Here is a 26,087-nt window from a genome sequence, read left to right as displayed (position 1 = left end):
AATTATTATATCAATTTGATATAATATTGATGCGTTCTACAAAAGTTAATGAATAATTATGCATGGTTTAAACAGACTAATTATATTTACATCAATATTTACTCTAAATTTTCATTATAGGTTTAGGTATTCATTTTTATTTATTACTTAACCTCGAATAATTTATTGTTGTTTAATGATTACGGTGTCGAATACGGAAATATAACCATTTTACTGTTAATTAGAAGTTTTGGATAATTAAATATTCATTTACACAATAATTAACATTGTAATGTGTGAGCGATATAGACAAAACAACTGGTTAATTTAGCGTTACGTTATGCTGTATAATTCGAAAATATATTAATAATGTGAATATAAGTATGTGTATTTCATACTAAACAAAAATTTTAAGATTTTTTTAGCTGTTGTGGAAAATTGGATAATTAGTTAGTGGATAATTTATTAGTAGTTTTTTGATTAAAAGAAAATATGTAACAACGCTGTGCCCACTTTTATCGGTCAGCATATTTTGAAAAAAATCTGTTATGCTTTTTCTGGTCCACCCTGTATTATCATTTAGTAAAATATTTTCTTAGATAATTGATAACATCGGAAACTCACATAGCTTTTACAACGAAAATATTAAAAAAAAAACACTGCCCAGTTTAATTTAAATTTTTCTGGAAACAAAAAACTAGACGTATTCGTAAAACTTCTACTTTTTTCTTCAACAAAAAAAGCGGGAACAAAAACAAGCTCTCGGCTTTTCAAAATTCAACCGATAACAAGCTCTGCCCCACGAAAAAACAACACTGCAGCTTTTTACTCCGGTTTCAGTTAGTGTGTTTTCAAAAAAATTCCCCGTTTGTTATCGAAGATTATTCAAATGTTACGTTTCCAATCAGGGTCTGGACAAATATTCGTTCAATTCTGAACGATTCTGGTGATCAAGAAAACTAAATAGATTTTGCAACGCTGCCTGTGTTTTAGAACAAATAGGAATCGGTTTTAATTAACCCTAGTTAGTAGAAAAATATATACCTATACGAAAACCAATAAAAGTTGGCGTGTAAGTCATCAAAATATTTGACGAATGCACGTCGCAATGTTGCCACGACTACTTTTTACTTTGACTTTTGACAAGTGTTAAATACAATTTCTCATTTCAATTTTAGACACAATATTATTCATCATTATTAGTGAATCTTCTTCTCAAGACCCGGTAGTGCATCGTCGTTGGTCTCCTATTAATTTCACAGCTTTTTAAAAATTTGCTTATGCTGATTGCACGTGCCATATTTGAACAATTTTGGACAAGAGGATTTTAAGCAATTTAAGAAAAACTGCATCTGTTTTTCAGTTAAAACTAAACAGTCCAAATGCCAATGTACAGCTGGTTCCAAAAAAAAATGAATACGACTCTTTACACATCCTTTTCGAATATCTGAGCAGTGTATATTTATGTGTCAAGTATTTTGACATGTTAAGGTTATTGTAACATTGTATAAAACAACTTTGCTTTTGACAAAGAGGCAAATAAATTTTTCAGAACGTCAGCATGACATGAGTAGAGAAATGGGGGACGGATATCATATAATATACTGCCCGAAATAATAAAAATATGTTTTAAATCGTACTCAATTTTATTGGAACCAGCTGTACCTTAAGATATTCCTACCTAATTTTATTCAAAACGTGTAAAAATATGATGCAGGGTAGACTACCAAGATAAATGTTGGTAGTTATTAAAATTGTTATAAAAATATACAATGCTAATAAAAAAATTCACAGTCCTTTACAAAGATGCAACCGGGGGGGCATTGAAAATGATGAATAAAAACGTAAAATTATGATTAGTGTTAATATGAGTGTATTACATACATATGTTTAAATAACGAACTTAAAAAAAAACAACAGATTTAAAGATTCACTGAAAAAGTAGTAATGTTAACATTAAATAAAACATTATCAATATTTGTATATTTTTCAATAAAACACGATTATTATTATTATTATTATTAATTATGCGATCGCACCTATCCGTAAAACAAACAAGCAAAAAAAAACAAAATAACATACAAAACATCAGGTTAACATGATGACAGATCATGATCGATGATAGATAAAGAATTCTTACGGAAAGTTACACTTTACGATATAATTTTTTAACTGTTAAAGGCAAACCCCATTTAAACACATTCCTTTTCAATGAAAATTAATGAGTTAAATAAAATAATTTAATAAATTACTAGCTTTTCCCCGCGACTACGTTCGCGTTACACCTCTAATCGTTCATGCATTGATTTAAATGATTTTTTACTTCTTTATAGAGAGCTAGTGAGCATAGATGTTTTTTATTTTTCATCTTTTTTTTATTTATTAAGAGCACTAATACTCTCTTTATAGGTTATTTTTTTATTCTTTGAAGGATAATTGAGGAAGATATATTTCGTTATGATGTCACTAAATAAACCCTTGTATAAAATTTTATACTGTCTGGTTTATAATGTTATAGTATTGCATTTTCGTACAGCAAACTTTCATTCCCTATTCTACTCCCTAAGTGTACAAATTTCATAAATTCGCTTTATCTTTGTGCCAATTTTTATGTGTATAATCCAGAGGTCACCAAGTTTTATATAAATTTTTACTAACTTTATCCATTTGGTTGATGAATTTCAAAAATTTCTTCTAGTTCTTTTTGTAGGATTTCATTCTTCTAGACCAAATAATAAGGAATTTTCATACAACAAACTGTTCCGACATAATTTTACTCTCTAAGAGGACGAATTTCCTAAAATCGCTTTGTGTAGCTCATTCACTAATGTCGTTTAAACAAACATTTGTGCTAATCACACCACTGACAATGACACACCACTGACAATGACAAATAATTTATTTCTGGAGGTATTGTGTGTAGGTGTTTTCAGGTAGCATTTAGTCGTTTTACACAAAGAAATAGCCATTAAGCACTATAAAAATACTTCATAACAAATCTACACATATATACCTTTCATTTAAAAAAGAATCATCAAGATTGGTGAAGCGGGTTCGGCGGGATGGATGCAACAAAAAAACCCTTTGAGCTTTTATATATGTATGGATTAATTATTCTTCCAACATATTTTACTTTGTAAATTTTTATAAATATTCAGACTCGCCAATATCGTAGTCCACCGTGTCCAGCCCGTTTAGCCAAACGTGAAGACGCTCATCCGCGCATAGGAACAAGTTGACTGCGTAGCGTATTGCGTATTAATCGATTCTGAAACTTTCTATCCCATGTATAACATGTTACGCAAGTTTATTATTTTAATCTCGATTTTAATAGATAAATATGTGAAATGCCACCTGAATATCTTCCGCCATGACATGTTTTTACTTTTTTGTTATGGTAAAGTGATTTGTATAAACTTTATTCAATAACTTATATTTTCCTCCATTTGTGATTTTTTAATTTTAAGCGAAAATTAAGTATAACATTTTAGGAAAAAGAAACAGTGTAATATTTAAAAGAATAAGAAGAAATTAGTGTTATTTTGAAAGAAAAATATAGAAAAAACTCTTTCTATAGTAAAAATTATACTAACCAGAATCCGGTGACATATACGCGGTCTCACCGGAAACATTACTTATTACTTCACATAACTTGAAGAATATCTACTTTTAATAATGAACACTTCAGAAATACACGAGTAAAAACATTTATTATTTGAGATTAAAACTCGAATGAAATTATAAATATTAGTTACCTATGTTGTTATAGCTTTTATAGGCCTGTTTAACGACTTAATAAGTTACCTAGCGAAAAAAATCTGTGCGCGTACCTACCACTATTGTTACAGGTTAATTTTGAAAGAAATATGTTACACAAATTAAAAAGACTAAAATTTTTAATGGTATTACTTGTGCATTATTGGCCTTATAATGCAATTAGTTGAATTATATCTTTAAATATAATAAAATTATATAAGGATTCTTGCCACTTAACTGCTAATATAGAAATTTAATTCTACGCTGTGTTTGTCATAATGCGGATCAACCTGCTCCCACTACCGGTTTCGGAGCCCTACTCCATCATCAGGTGAGCTTGGGAGATCCACAAAATAATATACCACATTAAATATAATTACACTTTTTAACGACTTTTAAGTTACCTAGGAAAAAATCTGTGCACGTACCTACCACTATTGTTACAGGTTAATTCGTTAAACAAATGTGTTACATATTATTCGTGGTATTAGTGGTATTATATTGGAATCAGCTTGGCATTAGTGAGTCATTATATGAGAAATTTTGGTACTTAATTTGTATTTTTGGTATTAATTTGGCATTAGTATACAGACATTTGTCAGCGGTTTACTCCTTGTAGATAATCAAAATTTTTTATATAAAATTTGCTTTTTATGTCAGATCATTTCTATGAAAAATTATATTAGATTTTTATTAAAGACGCTGGGTAATTAAAACATTGACTAATAAAGCTTGTCCACTTTAAATAAGGGGTCACGAAATATCCTCCTTGGAGTGTTTGGGTTAAGGGGTGTATAATATATTATTCCAAACCAATCAAGAAAAACCAATCAGGAAAAAATCCAAAACCTACCGTTATAGGAGGTATAAGATGATTAAACTCATTTAATGACAACTACTTATCGGATAACAAATTAATTACTACTGTCAGCTACTGTCTAGGTAGAATATACCTAGAGTACCTACACCTACCTATGATGTAGGTAGATTAAATCTTATTTTGACTTTACGTCTCACTTCGGTGTCACAAGCTGAATTTTTCAGGGATGGAAGTACAGTACATGATATGGGGACCCTTATTCCGAAAGTAGTACAAAATTAGACCGGGTAAAAGGGCACTATCATTAAAAATCGATATATTAATACCACCGTATAGAGAAAACAAATACTTATTTTTTGATCCAGTACACAATAAAGTCTTCGTAGGGAGTAATTTTTATAATTATTTACAAAAAAAACATTTCCATTAGCGCTTATGACCAAAAAAAACTTTAAACATGAATAACTCATTTCAATCATGCGAAAATTTGGTTTAAAAATAGACTTTTATTAATATAACTTTCATTTAACGAAAAACGAAGACCTAAATGAAAAAAAAGAAACAATTTAAAAGTTTCGCTTATGTCTTGACAAGGTATCAAAACAAACCCCATATTTTTTGCTTTTGAACTAATAAAGATATATCAATAAACAATTAGCGATGTAATGGTTTTTGCGCGCGCTGGCCGACTGCCGCCGCTGCGCCGAGATTTCCTATACCCTTGTATATATGACGTCATGGTGTGGCAAATGTAGCATTTTAATTCGATTTGGGCTCCCTTATATAGGATAACAGAAACATTTTCAATGTTAATAGATAAGTTGTAATAATTATTTTATTAACATAAACATCCGATACGCTACTGAAGCAGGTAAGTCAAATTGACGTATCTAAATTCTTTGACATCGAATCTTTGACAAGTAGTAAATAAAAGCAAAAATCCAAGAAAAAAATAAAATTAGTTAATTTTTAAGTGAATTTCATAAATGATCGGTTTACTACACGTATGTATATTAAATAGTCACTTACTAGCGAAAAGTTGTTCCATTATTTCACTCGATTTTTAACCGAGATCTACCGCACGCTACACAAACAACTATTTTACAGTCTTTTTTGATAAATCGTAATAGTGTCACTGTTAATTTCAGTTCTGCTACAATTTTTTTGTATGTTTACTACCTCTAAATAATTATCCGTAGTAGAATAAATAACAAATAACATAAAATAAGCTCAATAAAGACTGACAAGTCCACAAAATTTCAAATCAAATTCAAATGAATCGTCAAACAGAACTGTCAAGGATTCCCACCCTAGAGTCCTCGTTCCGTCAACCATGCATGAATATTTGATAGTATTATACTCCTTTTTTAATCTTTTTACTCAAAGGCACCACCCGGTATACAATTAATATTTCTAATACTATAACGAAATTAGGTTTGTACCACCCTTCCCTGCATCCAACAACTGCATTTCTATACATTCCCATTAGTGTTCCAATGCGTAGGCGGCGCAATGCCTCCCTTGTATTGCGGCATGTCGAACAGCCATATGGGAAACTGTCGCCGGTTGTTAACAACTGGCAACCGGTTAATTAGATGACGTCAAAGGACGGAAGCTCGGTCGCCGCTAAAGGCCCGGGCTGCCTGCGTGCCGCTACTCGATCGCACGCGTGGTGGAGAGGGCACCTTAATTAATACGTCTAGTGGCGCTGGGAGGGAAGGCAGGGGGATTCGTTAGCTAATAAGGTGAATAAAGGAAAAAAAGTATACAGCGTTGCTTTTTAATTATAAATATTAGGATGTATTCCGTAATTTTATTTTTCAGAAACTATTAGAGACAGAGTTTACCAAAAATGCTTTTTATAACTACTAGTGGGAAAATGAATTTCTAGATATATTACGATTTTTTTTGGAACTTTAGTTTCGGAGATATAAATTTAATTGGACCTTTTTAAAAAAATTAATTTTATTTTTCAGAAACTATTAGAGACAGAGTTTACCAAAAATGCTTTTTATAACTACTAGCGGGTAAATGAATTTGTAGATATATCACGAATTTTCTTGGAACTTTAGTTTCGGAGATATACATTTAATCGGACCTTTTTTAATAAATTAATTTTATTTTTCAGAAACTATTAGAGACAGAGTTTACCAAAAATGCTTTTTATAACTACTAGCGGGTAAATGAATTTGTAGATATATACGAATTTTCTTGGAACTTTAGTTTCGGAGATATACATTTAATCGGACCTTTTTTAATAAATTAATTTTATTTTTCAGAAACTATTAGAGACAGAGTTTACCAAAAATGCTTTTTATAACTACTAGCGGGTAAATGAATTTGTAGATATATTACGAATTTTCTTGGAACTTTAGTTTCGGAGATATACATTTAATTAGACCTTTTTTAATAAATTAATTTTATTTTTCAGAAACTATTAGAGACAGAGTTTACCAAAAATGCTTTCTATAACTACTAGCGGGTAAATGAATTTGTAGATATATTACGAATTTTCTTGGAACTTTAGTTTCGGAGATATACATTCAATCGGACCTTTTTTAATAAATTAATTTTATTTTTCAGAAACTATTAGAGACAGAGTTTACCAAAAATGCTTTTTATAACTACTAGCGGGTAAATGAATTTGTAGATATATACGAATTTTCTTGGAACTTTAGTTTCGGAGATATACATTTAATCGGACCTTTTTTAATAAATTAATTTTATTTTTCAGAAACTATTAGAGACAGAGTTTACCAAAAATGCTTTTTATAACTACTAGTGGGTAAATTAATTTCTAGATATATTACGAATTTTTTTGGAACTTTAGTTTCGGATATATAAATTAAATTGGACCTTTTTAAAAAAAATAATTTTATTTTTCAGAAACTATTAGAGACATAGTTATCGTTTTCCTGAAAGTTTTCTTATTACGGAACACGGTTCCTGAAAAATTCGGTTATAACTGTGACCAAACTAACCAGCGCTGGTTTTTCTGGTTTTGTTTGTCAATCAATGTCATTTTATGTGACACAAATCAAGCAAATATTGGAAGTTCGAGTGAAATTCTCATTTAATTTCTAAAATTTGTAATAACATTTTTTTACATCCAAAAGCAAATTTGTCTATAAATCATCATAAAATTTTGGATTTTCCGTTAATTGTTTTACGCACTGTTTCTCTATTGATAACACGACTAAATTTGACAGTCTGTTTTCGCTTGTTGAATTTTTCATGAAATTGTTTATACGTTTTAGTACTGAGAAACTTCGTTCAACTGAAGCACACATACAATACAAACACAGTCTAAATTATTGTCCACACTAGCAGAAGCACAAGATTGTCCTTCCCGACCCTCCATTACAAACGAAACAGTAAACACTAAGTTAAATCCGAAAAAATACAATATATTACCTATAAAATCGCCAGCGAACCCTAAACTAATATATACGATAAATTAAAAGTCGCGGAAGGCGGCCGAAAAATCGCTGCGATTTTCTGGCTTAAATTGGTCGTTTGCGTTCGAGGTCAATAACACCTACATGAAGGAGGGATAGGCGACCGGCGGCGATTTCCAGGCGCGCATCCATGCAGTAAAAGGCTAATTAAATTTACTACGTTTATGTAAGGTTTCAAATAAATAATTTTAACAAATTAAATTAATCTTTTGTTATAAAATAACAGTATTATTAACGTTTAACTATTTATTTTTTTATCTTTTTAGTTTAGGGAAGCGGTGATTCCCCCGCTTCCATGGTCCGCACGCCGCTGGTTTGGGTCGATGCTTATTAAAGCTATGCATATACATTATGGTGTCCGTTATTTACAAAGTTGATCAATTCTCTCAAGACGTCCTCTAAATTTTTAGTTTATTGTCTAAAAAAATAACAGACCATTGTAAACCCTTAATATTCACAATAAACCTTGCCCCAAAGACGATTAATTTTCCATTTAAATTGCATAGGAATTTGCCACTTTTTCCAAATCATTTTGTTTCTCTCGATCTTGTTTTCTCGCAGCCATGATAATCACACACTCTAGTACAGAACTGAACACTCTACAAAAAAGGTCTCTTACAGTTTTTCGATAAACCTACTTTTTCAAAAGTTATTCACGGTTAAAATTAACCACTCACATTCCAGTCGTCTATGCACGTCGCTGATGAATTTATCGACACTTTTTTAGTATTAAAAAATGTAGCACTTATAGTAACTTTTACCCTCAAAATTTATTTCGAATCACTAAAAGTACTTGGAAGAAAATTATAATAAATCGAAAGATTATTAAGACTTTAATATCCTGTAGCTACGAAACAAAGCAGAATCGGACCTATGTTGATATGGAAAATAAATCTTTTTTTTACACGAGAAATCACCCCACGACATTGGACATGTTTTTTGAAACACCCTGTATAAATCCATTAGATTTAGGATTTAGATTAGATCACAGTGTTCAAACTTGATAACAGTCAATGATACATCTGCTCCAAATGTTGTTTCGAAAAATTTCAAAATTAAAGATATTTTCAGTTCAAGAACATACTTTTCTTACACGAATCACCGTCACTTAAGAGGTTTCTTATAAATCTGTATTAATTCTAATTAATGCCGTCAGCTGGTGATGGAAAAATTCCTTGGGAAAACCAATTTTCCCATTATTAGTTCTCCAGGTAACTCGGGGACTCATTTTAATATGAAAACTTTTTTAATAAGCCCCCAAGGATTATAGCTGGCACTTTATTGAAAGTGGGGTAAGATTTTTGATGTAGTCATCTCCAGATTTAAGTTTATCAACCAAAAAAAGGTAAAAAAATTGCAATCTAACAATATTAAATCAGTACCATACGATCGAAAAAAAAAACGGCGTCAAAGACGGCTGGGGAATAACAATCGTTATTCCCAATTAATATATTAACAATAAAAAAAACAACCAATCACGGTTTCTGTTCTTAAATATCTACTCTACATATTATTAAACGCGTGTTCAAATATTAATCAATTTTCTGTGATTTTTCTAAGGCGTTCGATTGTGTAAATCATAAGATCCTAATTAATAAACTGCAGCACTATGGGTTCAGGGGATCATCTCTCGAATGGTTTAAGTCGTATCTGAGCAACAGAAGTCAACTTGTGAGGGTGGATACCACGTTGTCTTCTAGCAAGCCAATAGAATGTGGAGTACCACAAGGCTCAGTACTAGGCCCTATTTTGTTTCTTCTTTTTATTAACGACATTGCTAACATAAACATCAGTGGCAAAATATGTCTTTTTGCGGACGACACTAGCTTCACTTGGAGCAACAAGGACATCGCGGCACTTCATAGGATTATATCAAATGACTTAATCACCATTAAATCTTGGTGCGATTCGAACCTCCTGAGTCTCAACATTTCTAAAACTAAGGCTTTGTCGTATAAAAACTCGTTGCAGCCTTTTGTACTTGACAACACCACCATTGACGTCGTAAAATCCGTAAAATTCTTAGGGCTTGTTGTGGACAATTCTCTGAAATGGGACATACATATCGAAGCTTTGTCGAAAAAATTGAGCTCTGCCTGTTTTGCATTAAGGTCTGTTTCTAAGGAGCTTAACTTGTCAGTGGCTAGAACTGTTTATTATGCACTTTTTGAGTCGCACCTCAGGTATGCCCTTCCATTCTGGGGTACGTGTTGTGCGGCTCAATTTGACCGCATTTTCAAGCTCCAGAGAGAGCTGTTCGATATTCACTGGGACTAAACAGCAGAACTCATTGCCGGGGCTTTTTTAGAGAATTAAAAATATTGACTCTTCCTTCCTTATTTATATTTGAATCCGTTTGCCTAATACGTAAACATGTACCAGCTTCTCAAGAAAGGCCATCTCACACTTATCCACTCAGGAACGCGGAGCAAGATCTTTATCTACCTACCCCACGCTCAGAGTTAGTTAAAAGTTCAATATTATACAACTCGAAAAAAATGCACAATCACCTGCCATTTGAAATCAAATCCATAACATCATTTTTATCATTGAACTCTTATTTACTAGACAAGGCTTTCTACGCCGTAAATGAATTATATTTGAATTGAAAATCGAATTTGATCTTGAAAACACTGGTCTAATGTTTGCTATTGCTATATTTACGAATGACATCGAAATTAATTTATTTAGAGGTCATTGATATTTTGCTATAAATTGGCTAAATATTTTTGAATATTATTTTAATTTTTTTTGTTCTTTGACATTGTAAACATTTATATATGTTTATTTTAACAATAAGACTGACAATATTATTTGTATAATGTTTTGTATTATCTTTTGTTTGTTTGTTTGTGTACCTTGTTTTTTTTACTTTGTTTGTTAGTTTACCTTTGTCCACAAATTGAAAAATTTTTTGACAATAAAGGCATTTATTTATTTATTTATTTATTTATAATCTTGTGGAATATACACTTCCCCAATAAATTAACGCACAACAACAAAATATCCAAAAGTTTAAGTTAAGTTTTTTTCAAAACCACTTATCCGATTTGGACGATTTTTTTTTTGAATGATAGGTTATTCTTTCCACAATGTTATTATACTAACTGTATTTTGATAGGAACCCTTTTTATACTAATACCGGGTGTAGCAATTATAACGTATTTTTTTAATAAAATTTGTGATACTCTGTAGAGTTGATCAGTTACAGTATCAAGTTAAAATTAAAATCACATTTTAGCCTTAACTTTTTTTTACATTTCGTTTTTTATTACCTCCATTATCTTCCTTATTACACGAGAAACAACATTTTATAGGGTGATATTATTTAATATTGGTTTTAATTAACATTTTTCCATTCTACTCACTAAAGCAAGTAGCAGGCTATGGAAAAACACGGATTACCAGTAAATGTCAAATAGAGATGCTAGTTTCTGTGCAAACTTGTAGACCATTAGTATCTCTGAGCTGTAAAATCGCTTATTTCTGGGGCTTACTCAACCGGGTCTCACAATGCAAATTCACCTCAAATATCCATTTAGTTGGTCATTGGCAAGCACTCTCTCATTGTACATGAAAATAACAAAACAAACATTTACTGATCTGGATAAAATTAATAGTTAAATAGTAAGACTCACCCGGGGGTACTCCGCCCCCTAGCCACTGATATATTCTATTCAATATATCCCATTCCATATTTTCCATCTAATTCAAATATCATTCGGTTATATATTGGTTAATAATCTTCAACAACTAGCTAGTGTCACCTCAAATAGTATAGGGGCTTCCCCCGGACGCAACTCTGCCGCTAAACAGATTCGCATCCCAATCGAATAAGCTAATTGGGGTACCTCACTAGTCTCTCTACCCCTTTGAATAAGAAGACTAAGGAAGGAGCATAATGCTATCCATGTATTCATGCATGGTGGGCGGAAAAGCCACCATAAAAGCTCTCTAGGGTGGGGATCCTTGACAGTTCTGTTTGACGATTCATTTGACACATTTGAATTTGATTTGAAATTTTGTGGATTTGTCAGTCTTTACGGAGCTTATTTTATGTTATTTATTATTTATTCTACTACTGATAGTTGTATAAAGGTAGTAAATCTAGATGGAAATTGTGGCAGAACTTAAATTAACAGTGACACTATAGCGATTTATGGAAAAAGACTCTAAAATAGTTGGTTGTGTAGCGTGCGGTAGATCTCGGCAAAAATTGAGTGAAATAATGGAACAACTTTTCGCTAGTAAGTGACTATATAATATACATACGTGTAGTAAACCGATAATTTATGAAATTCACTTAAATTAACTAAATTATATATTTTTCTTGCATTTTTAGCTTTTATTTATTACTTGTCAAAGATTAGATGTCAAAGAATTTAGATACGTTAATTTGACTTACCTGCTTCAGTAGCGTATCAGATGCTTGTGTTAATAAATACTTATTATAACTTATCTATTTTTATTAGAATTATATATTTTTATAACAATTTTAATAACTACCAACATTTATTCACAACGTAAAATAAAACAACAAATTATTGAGTCTACCCCACGTCTACCCTACATCATAGTTTTACATTTTTTTAAATAAAATTAGAACGACACTGATAAACCGGAATTTAAGTCGGCCATATTTGAGGCCCATCGCGGTGTACCTAAGATTTTTGATATGCTCCTTCCTTAGTCTTCTTATTCAAAGCTCTACCCCAACGCCGCATCGTGTCAATCGAGAAGACAAGGGAGACCTCAAACTCTCAAGACCAACCTCGAAGGAAAGACGTCACCAGAGGTTTTCTTCCGGTCAAACGACCCGTTGCCTTACAGTACTTGCAACGTTTATAGTCAAAAGACTCTCAACCCCCAAATATCAGCTCTATGACAAACCACAACACAACAGCCGGCTGGCCAGTCTACTACTGAACCGCCGTAGGCAAGCTAAGCCTCCTCTTACATCACAATTTTACCGGATCGCAAATGTTTACATTACTTGCCAATGAATCATACTATTTTCTCTAATCGACTTTAAAATAGAGTGTTTTAGCATTACTAGATAAATAAATAGAGAGTTTCCGAATTATAAAAACCATTATTTTAACCAACTTATTTTTCCAAGTTTTACAGAGCTGAGTTTGAAGGGTCCTATCTGTTACGAAACGTTGTCTTAATGTTGAGAGTTTTAAAAACGTTCCTGAATCGGATTGGTTTTTCGATTCCCGCCTTGAGTAAATTACATTAAATCGTTCACCAATTCTTCGGTAGCTCCAACCTTCCTTCAGACAGTGAAATAGGCTTGAGCAAAATTCTCATTAGTGTCATTCCTGATTTCTTGTTTCGACGTGCACGCCGCATAGATATAGGACAGCATTGAAAACGTCTAACTATTGACAACAAGCATTCACAGTTGACAGTGACTGATAATCCGTTTCAGAGACAACTTCAGATTTGTTCTAGAACAAAGGTTCGAAAATATTCGACGCCATTTTTCCATAGCCTGTTGGCTACTTACTTTAGTGAGTAAAATGGAAAAATGTTAATTAAAACCTCATTAAATCATGTCATCCTATAAAATGTTGTTTCTCGTGTAATAAGGAAGAATAATGAAGTAAATAAAAAAACAAAATGTAAAAAAAGTTAAGGCTAAAATGTGAATTCAATTTTAATTTGATACTGTAACTGATCAACTCTACAGGGTGTCACAAAATTTTATTAAAAAACACGTTATAATTGCTACATCCGGTATTAGTATAAAAGGGTTCCTATCAAAGGAAATACAGTTAGTATAGCAACATTGTGGAAAAGAATATCCTCCTATTCATTCAAAAAATCGTATTCAAATCGGATAAGAAGTGGTTTTTGACAAAAACTTAATTTAAACTTTGGTTGGTTTTTTTTGTGGTGCATTAATTAAAAACACCTTCGTAACAACAGCTATTTTAGAAAAACGTCTAGGTTAACTTATTTCACTGAGATTTATGAAAAAAAGTCCTTTGTCTCTGGGTACAAGATACCGCCACGTTTTGGAAATTGCTCAAAAACGAAAACAAAATTGAACGAGGCAACAGAAATGCTGCAAAAAATTCCTCATGAATAGTTTTCAGGCGCTTTTAAGAATCGAAAGTAGGTCGAGGCAAACCGAAACTGGAAATAAACCGAAATACGACAAAGTTAGGCCGCGAAACGCGACCTTGATCTGCTTCGAAGAGTTCTCCGCATAGTGTAGAGACTGTTTAAGAAACTAAGCGAATTATAAAAAGGTTTAGCATCAGTTCTAATCACTAATCCTACAATCAATCACTGTTGATCTCTTTTTATTTATCTAATTGAATTTTATTCTTATTTTCATCAAAAGCTTAATTTTTTTAACGTACAAAATGCAATAGAAAAAACGAATCGACAGATCCTGTCCTCGAAAAGCAATAGAGTGACATTACAGAGGGATTAGCAAGACTCCGAAGCCCTAACCTCATTTTTTAAGCCCTTTATTTACGACATCGGCCCCCAAACGACACCTCTGGGTACCATTTTCACCGTTCCAACTTCGGCCTCGTTTAGTTAATGATCATTACGGCTATCGAACCGCTAATTTGAAGTAAAAAACCTTTTTTCTTGGTGTTTTCCACGATATAATTTATTTCTAATTGATTCTATGTATTTCTACTGGAGTATGAAGATTTATTTTATGTCTAGAGTTTTTTACAGGGACGTGCCTATGTGTAGGATTAGGACTTTTGATTACACGATCTACAAAAATGACATTATTAATGTGCAATATTATAAGACAATAAAATAAGCTTCTAATCTAACAAGCAAAAAAAGGTACCTAAATACGTTTATTTATTGTAAACATTAATTATAATATCAGTAAAATTCGTTAAATTAATTCCAGACGATGACAGGCGAGTTGAATTTTTAGAAAGTAAATTTATTTAATATTATTCTTTGTTTTTTTTGCTAAAACTGAACGGTTAACACAAAATTGAACATCAATAATTGAGTTGTCAAAGTCAAAATAAAATGGATACAATCAACAAGCACGATTACCACGCCGTCGACTAATATGGGCACCTGATAATTTTGAATTTTAATTTTTATGAGGAAATATCTCTGATATTTTAAATTAAATCAAATCTCTTTGGATCGTCCCTCGTGTCGCGTCGTAGATTAAATTTTGAACGATACATTTTTAATGAAACTTGTATTAATTCTTCATCTAATAAAAAAAAAATATACAAGATGTTCCATTAAAAAAAAAAACAAAGAAAAATTATTTTATATTTTAGAAAGTTTGGCGTCAAATTGTGAACACTCTGTATGATTTAATATTACCATATTTATAGCAAAGTAAGTATAGACCATCCAAAGTAAATATCTAATATAGTTTTGATTTAAGGACAGTTCTTGTATTTGTTATAATTTTTTTAAGAAAGGATGAAAAATATATATTTTTTATTTATTTATTAATATCTCCGAAATTATCGAAATATATTTACTCATATCTTCGGATTCTGTAAAGTGATCTGAAAGGAAGCCAACAATGCAATAATATACGGAGTGTTCCATTTAAAAAAAATCATCCCGATCCATCCAAAATTCCCAGGTTTTTTTATTGTAGAAGCTACAGATGCCCGACGCACTATTGCCGAACCCTGTATTTTTAGAACATTGTAGATATAAAAAAACACATCAAAAACAGTTATTTTATAAAAAGAATGAAGCTTTTTTAACTTATATCAAAATTTTCTCATAAGTTTTATAACATTAAAATTAAAAAAAAAAGTAAAAAAAAACGAGACGTCGACGAAATAAAGAAAATCCTAAATTTAATAAAATAAAAATGGAAACCGCTGAAGGGGAATTAGCGAGGTCAGCGGTAAAAGCGAGGCACGTGGCTCGGAAAATGCGCGAGGTTAAGAGAGGAAAATGAAGGAAATTCCTTGATTCCGGTCTTGTTAGTATAATTTTAGTTGCAAACGAGACCAACATAATCTTACGGGCTCAAACAATGTACAGGGGTAACCTCAGAAGACTAATAGTAATTGCTTGTATAACTGATCAAAAGTCTTCAATTTGTCAACATATACAGGAGGTTGCTCATTGCGATTTTTACCAAGAGGCATTTTTTACGTAAAAAATCACGGAAATATATATTTTTTCACCCAGTAGTTTTATAGAGGTACGGACGAAAAGTTATTACTCTTCAGAAGAGTTAAAACACATGAAGGCGGCGCCTCCTACAAATAGGACTTATATTGACATCAAAATTAAATTTCTCATGTCAAAAAACTCCCAGTCACCAATTTTCATCTAAATTTTGACGTTACTTCATAACTTATTTGGAAAAAATCGAAATAAAAATGAAACTTCTACACCCTGTATCTTCGAAACTAAACATTTTAGGACATACAGTTATACGGACATTTTTACTTATTTTTATCTGTAGAATATGCTGCCGATATTTCCGGAATACAGTTCAAACCACCTTGTAGATATTTTTATGAAACTTAATATTATATTAATTACTTACTTTAAATCGTTTGACGACAAATATGATGAGACCCAGTGCCGCTGCCACAATCAAAGTAGAACCTGCTGCTAGCAATATGTACAGCCAAGGACCGCTTAGGGTAGATTTGGTACTTTCACTGGGTTCAGTAGATCTGCGAAGTTCCTTTAATCCTGGTGCTGGTAGGGTCCTTATGGTTAGAGGTGGTGCTAATTTGGAAGCACCTAGAAAGAATATACATTGTTATTATATGTATGTACCGTATGATCGAAAAAAAAAGGCGTCAAAGACGGCTTGGGACTGACAATCGATAATAAGTTCCCTATATTTAAACAAAAAAAAAGATTAATTAAAAGAAATTCTTTATTTCAAAGAGCTACTACTACTCGGTGGACAAATTATCAACATCAACAGATATACCGTATGATCGAAAAAAAAAACGGCTTCTAGTTAGCTTGGAAATGACGATCGATGACATTCCCCATATAATTTGACATATAAAATAATAGAGATCTTCATTTCATAGCCATCGCTGACGCTGTTTTTATTCGATCATATTTTACAATAGTATTTTATTTAATTGGTATTGTTTTTTGTTAGTGCATAAGCGCAAATATATTTGTTTTATATTTGTATTTGTTTAGTTTATATATCGTAGAATTGTTGTTGTTTTTTGTTTATACACTCAGACGAAAAAAAATGAAACTGAAATTTTTTTGAAGTTTAAAGTGTGATTTTTTTTATTTTTAGCCTTATTTTCTTGATTTTTTTAACAAACTGTATATAAATATATCAACTTTAATTCGTAAACTCAGTTTATTATAAACTTTAGTATTTAATTTATTATACAGAGTTAATTGAAAAGTTTTTTACCCTATCTTTAAAACACCCTGTGCAATAATTTCGTGTGCAAATTTTTCTAAATCATTTTTTTTTCGGTCTTTGGAATATTTTGTTTTTTGACTTATAGCAACATATGCCTTTGTTAATTTTTAAGGGCAAAATAAACTTGTCACAACCATTTTGCAATTTTTTCAATTAATGTTACCTTTTGATGTCATATCAAAAATATATCGATAATGACACAGGTAGCTACTGTTGTGTACAACTGTATGTGGTTCTTAGTGTCGAAGATTGTGGAAAAGTCATTGATTTTGTTGAAGATAACAAAATATATTTGCAGCCTCAGTGGCAGTATGACATATATATGAATATATTCTTTTGATCATAATAATGTTATTTAATAATGAATTTATACCCTCCAATCCAAGAATCATACGTCTTCAGCTAATGGTAAACTGCCGGTGGACATATGCCATCCAGTTCAAGAGGACCCAGTCCAGGACAGTTTTCTCGTTATAATTCGGTTTTAATATATTCTTTTGATGATAATAATGTTATTTAATAATGAATTTATACCTTCCAATCCAAGAATCATACTTCTTCAGCTAATGGTAAATTGCCGATGGACATATGCCATCCAGTTCAAGAAACCCGAGTTCAGGATAGTTTTCTCATTATAATTCGATTTTAATATATTCTTTTGATGATGATAATGTTATTTAATAATGAATTTATACCCTCCAATCCAAGAATCATACTTCTTCAGCTAATGGTAAATTGTCGATGGACATATGCCATCCAGTTCAAAAGGACCCAGTCCAAAACAGTTTTCTCGTTATAATTCGGTTTTAATATATTCTTTTGATGATAATAATGTTATTTAATAATGAATTTATATCCTCCAATCCAAGAATCATACTTTTCAGCTAATGGTAAATTGTCGATGGACATATGCCATCCAGTTCAAGAGGACCCAGTTCAGGGCAGTTTTTTCGTTATAATTCGGTTTTAATATATTCTTTTGATGACAATAATGATATTTAATAATGAATTTATACCCTTCAATCCAATTCTTCAGCTATTGGTAAACTGCCGATGGACATAAGCCATCCAGTTCAAGAGGACCCAGTTCGGGACAGTTTTCTCGTTAATATTCGGTTTTAATATATTCTTTTGATGATAATAATGATATTTAATAAAGAATTTATACCCTCCAATCCAAGAATCATACTTCTTCAGCTAATGGTAAATTGCCGATGGACATAGGCCATCTAGTTCAAAACGATCCAGTCCAGGACAGTTTTCTCGTTATAATTCGGTTTTAATATATTCTTTTAATGATGATAATGTTATTTAATAATGAATTTATACCCTCCAATCCAAGAATCATACTTCTTTAGCTAATGATAAACTGCTAACGGACATATGCCATCCAGTTCAAGAGGACCCAGTCCAAAACAGTTTTCTCGTTATAATTCGGTTTTAATATATTCTTTTGATGATAATAGTGTTATTTAATAATGAATTTATATCCTCCAATCCAAGAATCATACTTCTTTAGCTAATGATAAACTGCTAACGGACATATGCCATCCAGTTCAAGAGGACCCAGTCCAAAACAGTTTTCTCCTTATAATTCGGTTTTAATATATTCTTTTGATGACAATAATGATATTTAATAATGAATTTATACCCTCCAATCCAATTCTTCAGCTAATGGTAAACTGCCGATGGACATAAGCCATCTAGTTCAAGAGGACCCAGTTCGGGACAGTTTTCTCGTTATAATTCGGTTGTAATATATTCTTTTTATGATAATAATGTTATTTAATAATGAATTTATACCCTCCAATCCAAGAATCATACTTCTTCAGCTAATGGTAAACTGCCGATGGACAAATGCCATCCAGTTCAAGGGTTAGCAATCGGGGGAGAAAATACAAAGTATTAGAGTATTTTTCACAAGTTTTTTGTTTGCTTGTACATTTTGTTATTACAGTTATGTTTTTTAATATCCTTAGTTCTGTTAGTGTTCTGATCAAAAAATAATGTTTTAGGAAAAGTTACTCACGAAATTATTGCACAGGGTGTTTTAAAGTTAGGGTAAAAAACAATTCTTCAATTAACCCCGTATAATTAGCTCAATACAAAAGTTTATATAAAACTGAGATTATGAATTAAATTTGATGTATTTATATACAGTTTGTTAAAAAATTCACGAAAATAGAGCTAAAAACAAAAAAAATATAACACTTTAAACTTGAGGCAAAAATTTTCCGTTGCGTTTTTTTTTGCATCTGAGTATATTATAATATAATTATCCTATAATTTAAGTACTGTTGTATTTATATCGAATGGAGTTAATCAATCTAATCTAAATCTAATCTAATAATAAAAGTTAAACAATAAAAGTCAATCCTCAATAAAAAATTAATTTACATTATTTTTCTTAAAACATAAAACTTTAATGTGTAGGTAGTTGGGAATTGCTCCCCATAATAATGTCTAAAGACATGCAAAATTCCAAAGTTATAAAATACAATAATCAAAAGCATGAAAAATGGGCCATAAAAGTAAAAAGTAAATAAGATTCTTTATAATGATTAAAATACACAACTAATATTTTTATGCGTCACGTACAGTTGGACTTTAAAGCCTTTTAATAATTTATTTTATTGGAGCATTAAACATAGATTTAGTTTTATGTTGTTGGCAAAAGCAACGGTGGCGAAGAGTGGATAAAATAAAAGTTATGTCAACTATTAAACTGGGGGATAGAACAATAAAAATCTTTTAAAACTAATAAAAATGCATATTTTTAAGCAGTTTGAAGAAATTTAAAGATCTTGTTTAAGTACATTAACTTTTTTAAAACCTTAGGAATGGTTTATTTTAGGAAAATACTCTAGGTCCAAGTTTTCCCACAAATAATATGTATAAATAGACTGTACAAAACAAGAGTACCCAAGATAAACAAACTAGATGTAAAAAGTAACAACTTATGACACAAAGAGTGTCATTTTTATAGATTACTAGCGTGTACACGCGACTTCGTTCGCGTCGAATTAATCATTTGTAATGGTGATAATAAAGCAAAGCAAGACTTTCCATTAACATACAAACTGGATAAAATTTTCTCACATTTATGTCAGCATTAGAAAAAACAATATGGCGATATTATTATATAACTTGGTAATATTTGAGGGGTAGTTTCATCTCGTTGTAACTTGATTTTCGAAAAATCCGTTTACCAAAAATAAGTTTTTTCCGTCAAGCAGTTTAAGCAAAATCGTGGTTAATCAATTACCCAACTTTTTGGAACATTCTCGGCAACTTTTGAACTCAATGGTCATATTTTATGAAACACCCTGTATAAATTTTTAAAAAATCTTAAAATATGTAAAAAAACAACTCACCGGTTTTTAAATAAAAAAACATTCTAATATTTGAGGGGTGGTTTTACCCCCTTAGAATTCGAGTTTCGAAAAATCCCTTCTTATCGAACCTCTACACCCCAAAGTCAATCCGTTTTCCAAAAATCAGCTTTTTACGTCAAGCGCTTTAAGCAGGATCGTGATTAATCAATGACCAGATTTTTCGAAACACCCTGTATACATTTTAAAAAAATTTTAAAATATGTAAAAAAACAAAATAAGATGTGTTTAAGCGTTTTTTTCGGAAACTTGACCGTTTTTTAAATAAAAAATATCGTAATATTTGTGGGGTGGTTGGAACTGGAATTTCGAAAAATCCCTTCTTATCCAACCTCTACTCCCTAGAATCAACCTGTATGCCAAAATTGAGCTTCTTACGTTGAGTGGTTTGAGCAGGATCGTGGTTAATCAGTGAGTCAGTCACTTAAGGATTTTATATATTAGTATAGATTAAAGTATGTAATTTAATAGAGGTAAAAGACCCAAAAACACCTTTATTTTGTACTTCTATTCGCAAATTCCCAATAATTCCTTGTTTATACAAGCCACCATTGACGCTATCGTTTTTTGTTTAATCCCCGCAACCAATAAAAAAGGAAAATCGAAAGGAAACAACACAACCGGCTTCTTTTTGAAGCACAAAAGCATCGAAAAACCGGGTTTAGAATGGCAAATGACCAACTGCGTACGCGAAATAAAAGCGTTTTAGTGCATTTGCAATACAAAGGAGGCCGTACGAACCGATCTCGATGGGGAAATAAGTCGATAATACGTCCGCAATAGCGAAAACTCGACGCCAATAACTGGAAAAATACCGGAAATTGTATTGGGGAAACGTGAATTCTTTCGAAATTTCACATGTAAAGATAAAGGACACTTAAATTGTAATATAATTAATACAAAATGAGGAAATAGCTATTTATGTAACAAGTTGCGAAATAAATGTGTTTTAAGCACGGGACGCAAAATTGTCAATGCGTCGAGTGCTTAAAACATTCTTTTCGCAACGAATTTCATACAAGATTTTTTGTACAAGCGGGCAATTTGAGATTTTCATGTTATTATTATTATTTATTTTTAAACATTTTTTAAAATGTTTTGGTAATCGGTTTCTAAGGCATTGTTTATGCATTGCTTAATGACAAAGTTTTGTCAGGTTCAAACGAACAATACAAAGTTTTGTGAAAAAATGAATGATAATGACGAGTCTTTGGATATTCAAGAAGCTGCTGAAACTGCGCTATCCACGTTAGTGCCCGAGAAGTCGAAAAACTTATACGAGACCATCTACAACAACTTTGAAACCTGGGTCAAAGAAAAACATGTTAAGAATTTCACAGAAAAGGTATTGCTAGCCTATTTCGTGAAGTTATCCACTACCTTAAAGCCGTCAACTCTGTGGAGTAAATATTCGATGCTCCGACCATGATTTACCTGAACAGAAACGTAGATATTAGCAAATTTACAAACCTTATTGCATTTTTAAAAAGAAAAGCTTCCGGATATCAGGCAAAGAAATCAAAAGTATTTACAAAACTGGAAATAGAACGCTTCATGAAAGAAGCCGATGACAAAGAATTCCTGTTAGCTAAAGTTGTCTTAATCGTTGGAATATTTGGAGCATGTAGGAGGGAAGAAATCACGTTTTTGACCGTAGATGCCATTAAAGATTGTCAGTCATTTATTAGTGTGAAGATTCCGAATACAAAAACTCATTTTCCAAGAGTGTTTATAATTACTGAGGGACCAATAGATGATATCAATTTCTTACATGTATTTCTAGAATCTATGTCTCGTTATTCATCTGTTAATATAGCGCCATAATAATATCTATAGAAAGTAATACTATTACAAGGCGTAATATAATGAAACCTAAAATCTAAATCACATTGTAACTACTGAATCGACATAAATGTTCTTAATAATCTAACCACTAAATATAGTCTGTACGATATTATTTAAAATGTACGTTACTGTTTAAGACTGTAAATATAGAAAATCTAAAACATAAAAACTAGAACGTAAATCTACACTTAGCTGTTCTTTTATGTAACCTTGCTTCAAACAGTAGCAGCGTGAGGTGGTCTAGCATCTCTGTACTGTCTGTCGGCGATCCTGTTGGCCAAAACAACAAAAGGGGCCAGATTGAGGACACCATGAATCACTACAGCCGTAGCTACTGACTAGGCTTAGAAATGGGAGTGAAGCAGCATGGGACTCAAGCTACATCCACGCTGTGGCACTTATATGTAAGAAAAAATCATTCTTACTGGGGACACTCGTCCACAGGACATCTGTACATAAGATAATGTCTGTACATAAGACACTACCAGTACCTTGGACACAGTCCGTACCTTGGACACAGTCCGTACCTTGGACACAGTCCGTACCTTGGACACAGTCCGTGCCTTGGACACAGTCCGTACCTTGGACACAGTCCTTACCTTGGACCCTCGAAATACTTCCGAGGGCTCAATAAATAATAAACAACATGTCCTTTCTTCCTTGTGACATTCTGGAGGACAAAAGAAAAGGGACGCCAACGTGCCAGCAAAATACAAATACAAGTTGGGACATCCGTAACACTACCCTGTTGCTTTGAAATAGCAGCGAGATTTAAATAATCACCATTTCTAAAAGCTGGGATACAACAGAGCGTCAAAACAAAGTGAGGTTAAGCACGGAGAGTTGACAGAAGCGATGTTGACAGCGCGCGCCTCCACAGAATAGTAACAGGGTTGTGTCGAACGATAACAGGGTTGGCGACTAGGGAACGTAAAAATTACGCGTCAAATAAACTATCCGGCTTGAACGAGAGGGAATCCGGTGATGATAGGCCAGACATCATATATTATATATAAAAAAGACATGTAACGAACTAAAAACGTTACAGTACCTAAGATTTATAATAAACATATATTTTCACATATTTAAAACATATTTTTCTCCTCAACTTTCCCAAAATATTGCTTCTGTCGATACGCACCCGAGATAATCACAATAAAATATTTTTAACATAACTTTACTTCACTTAAATTGTTTGTTATACAGTTGGCCAAAATATTTCCTCTTCAACTTTGTTGACGACCCCGGGTTTTTACACTACTGTTAAGAGTTTCTTTTTGAAATGCACTAGTTTTTAAAGAACAATACAGCAAAACTCTGAATTTTAAAAACCCCAATTTCATGATTTGTAAAAAATATATCCTAAAACCCTAAAAATCCCCCGGTTATCCCACACCCCCCCAAAAAAACACCGGTTTCAATCGGAAACTGTTACAAACCTTTCGAGTTGAACGAGTAGATCGATGCATAGTACTCTTGGGCGGCTTCCAGATTCTGGATGGCGAATTCGGGCACGCCAGACGACGACATATTGGCTATGGCCGCGTCCCCGGCGTACAGTATCAATACGAATTTCTGCTTCAGACCTGGAACAAGCAAAAAACACGATGAAAAACACAGATCTGTTCGAGTTTAAGGCTGATTTAGATATGTAGAATGTCCAGACCAAGCAGAGAAAACAACGACAAGACAGAAACGTTCATGTTTTACGACAAAATTCCAATACATTTCTGCGACATTTTTGTTTCATTTTTGTTTTGTTTCAAAATTCAGGGACTTTTCAATGTGCCGTCTCGAGTCGGTAAAGATCAAAGTGTTTATGTTTTGTTCGTATATTTTACGACAGGTTGTCGGCGCAGTGTGGATGGCGTGTGCTGCCAACGCAGTGGGAGACCAGTGAAATCACACATGGTTAATAAAACTCATTTGCAACCACTAAACTTTTGACTTTGTTGTACTTTTGTCATTGCGGTGTGGACAATTTGTCTGAAGTTTGTCTTGTTAGAATTCTCCATTTTTTGTCGCAAGTTTGTTTTGTTTTTGTCTCAAAATCGTGTTTACTTTTTGTCGATTTGGTCTGGGCCCGGCATAAGAGACGATTTTTTGAAAAAAAAATTTTTTTTTCAAACGTCACAAAAGTATTAATTTTTGCGACGTGATTGACAATACAAAAAAGTCATTTTAACGCCTAGGCATAAAGAGTAGATAAGAAAATATATTATTCGCGCGGTACCTTTTAAATGTTTGAGTGGTGGGAATTGACCTCAAAAAGGTATGTCCCTTTGAATTTTCGTAATTTTTTTTGCGGGACATTTGAAATTGTATTAAAACTTATTTGTACGTTTCAAAAAATAGTTACTGTATGGGTAAAGAAATGAATAGAAACGAAAAAAAAATCGGTTTTCTAAATGTCAAATAAAATAAATTATAATTATAAACATATTTGGTGGAATTTTGATAAAATAATTTAGTATATCGTTGGTAAACACGGTAGAGTCGCTAGTGGTAGGTAAAAATAATTTTATTTAGGTGTACTTTTACATATGGTTGAACAAGTGTAAAATCACAATGTGGAGTTTGTGAACAAAAAATAGAGTTGCTCAATTTTTTTTGTAAAAATATAATACAATCGTTAGAAAACATGTCTTCGATCGGACTCTTAATAAGTATAATAACATAATTATCTCGGCAACCGTTTGATGAACAAGTAAAACTCAGGATCCTCAATTTTGTTGAAAAATTATGGCCAGTCGAAGAAAAAGATATATTTTTTGCAGTACTGTACCAGCACATGTTAAGCCAAAATATCGATTTTTTTAATTTCTACTCGTGTAGATCAGAAATTCATACTTTAGACCTAATGGTTATACAAAATTAGTTTTAAACAAAAACGATACTAAAAATCACAGCACAACTTTCAAAGATGATAATATATCGAAAAAACTCTGAAATATGTGTCAACTTGACAATGAAAAAATAAATCAACTAATCAGATTTTCTGTGAAAAAAGCCCGATTTTCGCAGCTGGAAAATTTTGTTTTATTGAATGTTTAAGCCTGATTAGCGCAGCTGATTAGCGTCCTAAAATCATAGGTTAGATTAGATAAAATACGCCGTTGTCAGATTTTCAGATTTTATCTGTTTATCTTTGAAATCGATCAACTTAGTCATTCTGTTTCTTTGATATTATCAGTACATTGCGAAAAAAGAACCTAAACCAACCGAAACTAAAAATTTACATTTCCGTATTAACATACGTTACTTATATCCTTCTTATATTATTAATTTATTTTCAGAAAATCTTGTTTATTTTTCAAAGAAATATACTTGGCAACAGACAAAATGGGACTTGATAGGACCTTTAAATTTTAATATATCTGCGTCTCTCTCGCGAAATTCGACTTCTTTGTTCACTGTCGTCTCTTGTCTTATCTACTCTTTAG

General features: G+C 32.0%; 1 protein-coding gene across 1 annotated transcript in view; it reads right to left on the bottom strand.

Moving 5' to 3' along the window:
• Window positions 1–26,087, bottom strand: part of LOC115880277 (nephrin-like) — a 275,606-nt gene that overhangs the window by 12,132 nt on the left and 237,387 nt on the right. The window contains exons 10-11 of the mRNA XM_030897460.1: window positions 24,084–24,230; window positions 16,544–16,746 (exon numbers count right to left, since the gene is read on the bottom strand). Of these exons, the coding sequence (XP_030753320.1) occupies window positions 16,544–16,746; window positions 24,084–24,230 (350 nt within the window). The remainder of the gene's footprint in view (window positions 1–16,543; window positions 16,747–24,083; window positions 24,231–26,087) is intronic.

Source organism: Sitophilus oryzae, unplaced genomic scaffold, assembly GCF_002938485.1.
Source record: "Sitophilus oryzae breed Bouriz unplaced genomic scaffold, Soryzae_2.0 scaffold_1621_pilon_pilon, whole genome shotgun sequence".
NCBI lineage: Eukaryota > Metazoa > Arthropoda > Insecta > Coleoptera > Curculionidae > Sitophilus > Sitophilus oryzae.
This window is presented reverse-complemented; position numbering and strand designations above follow the sequence as displayed.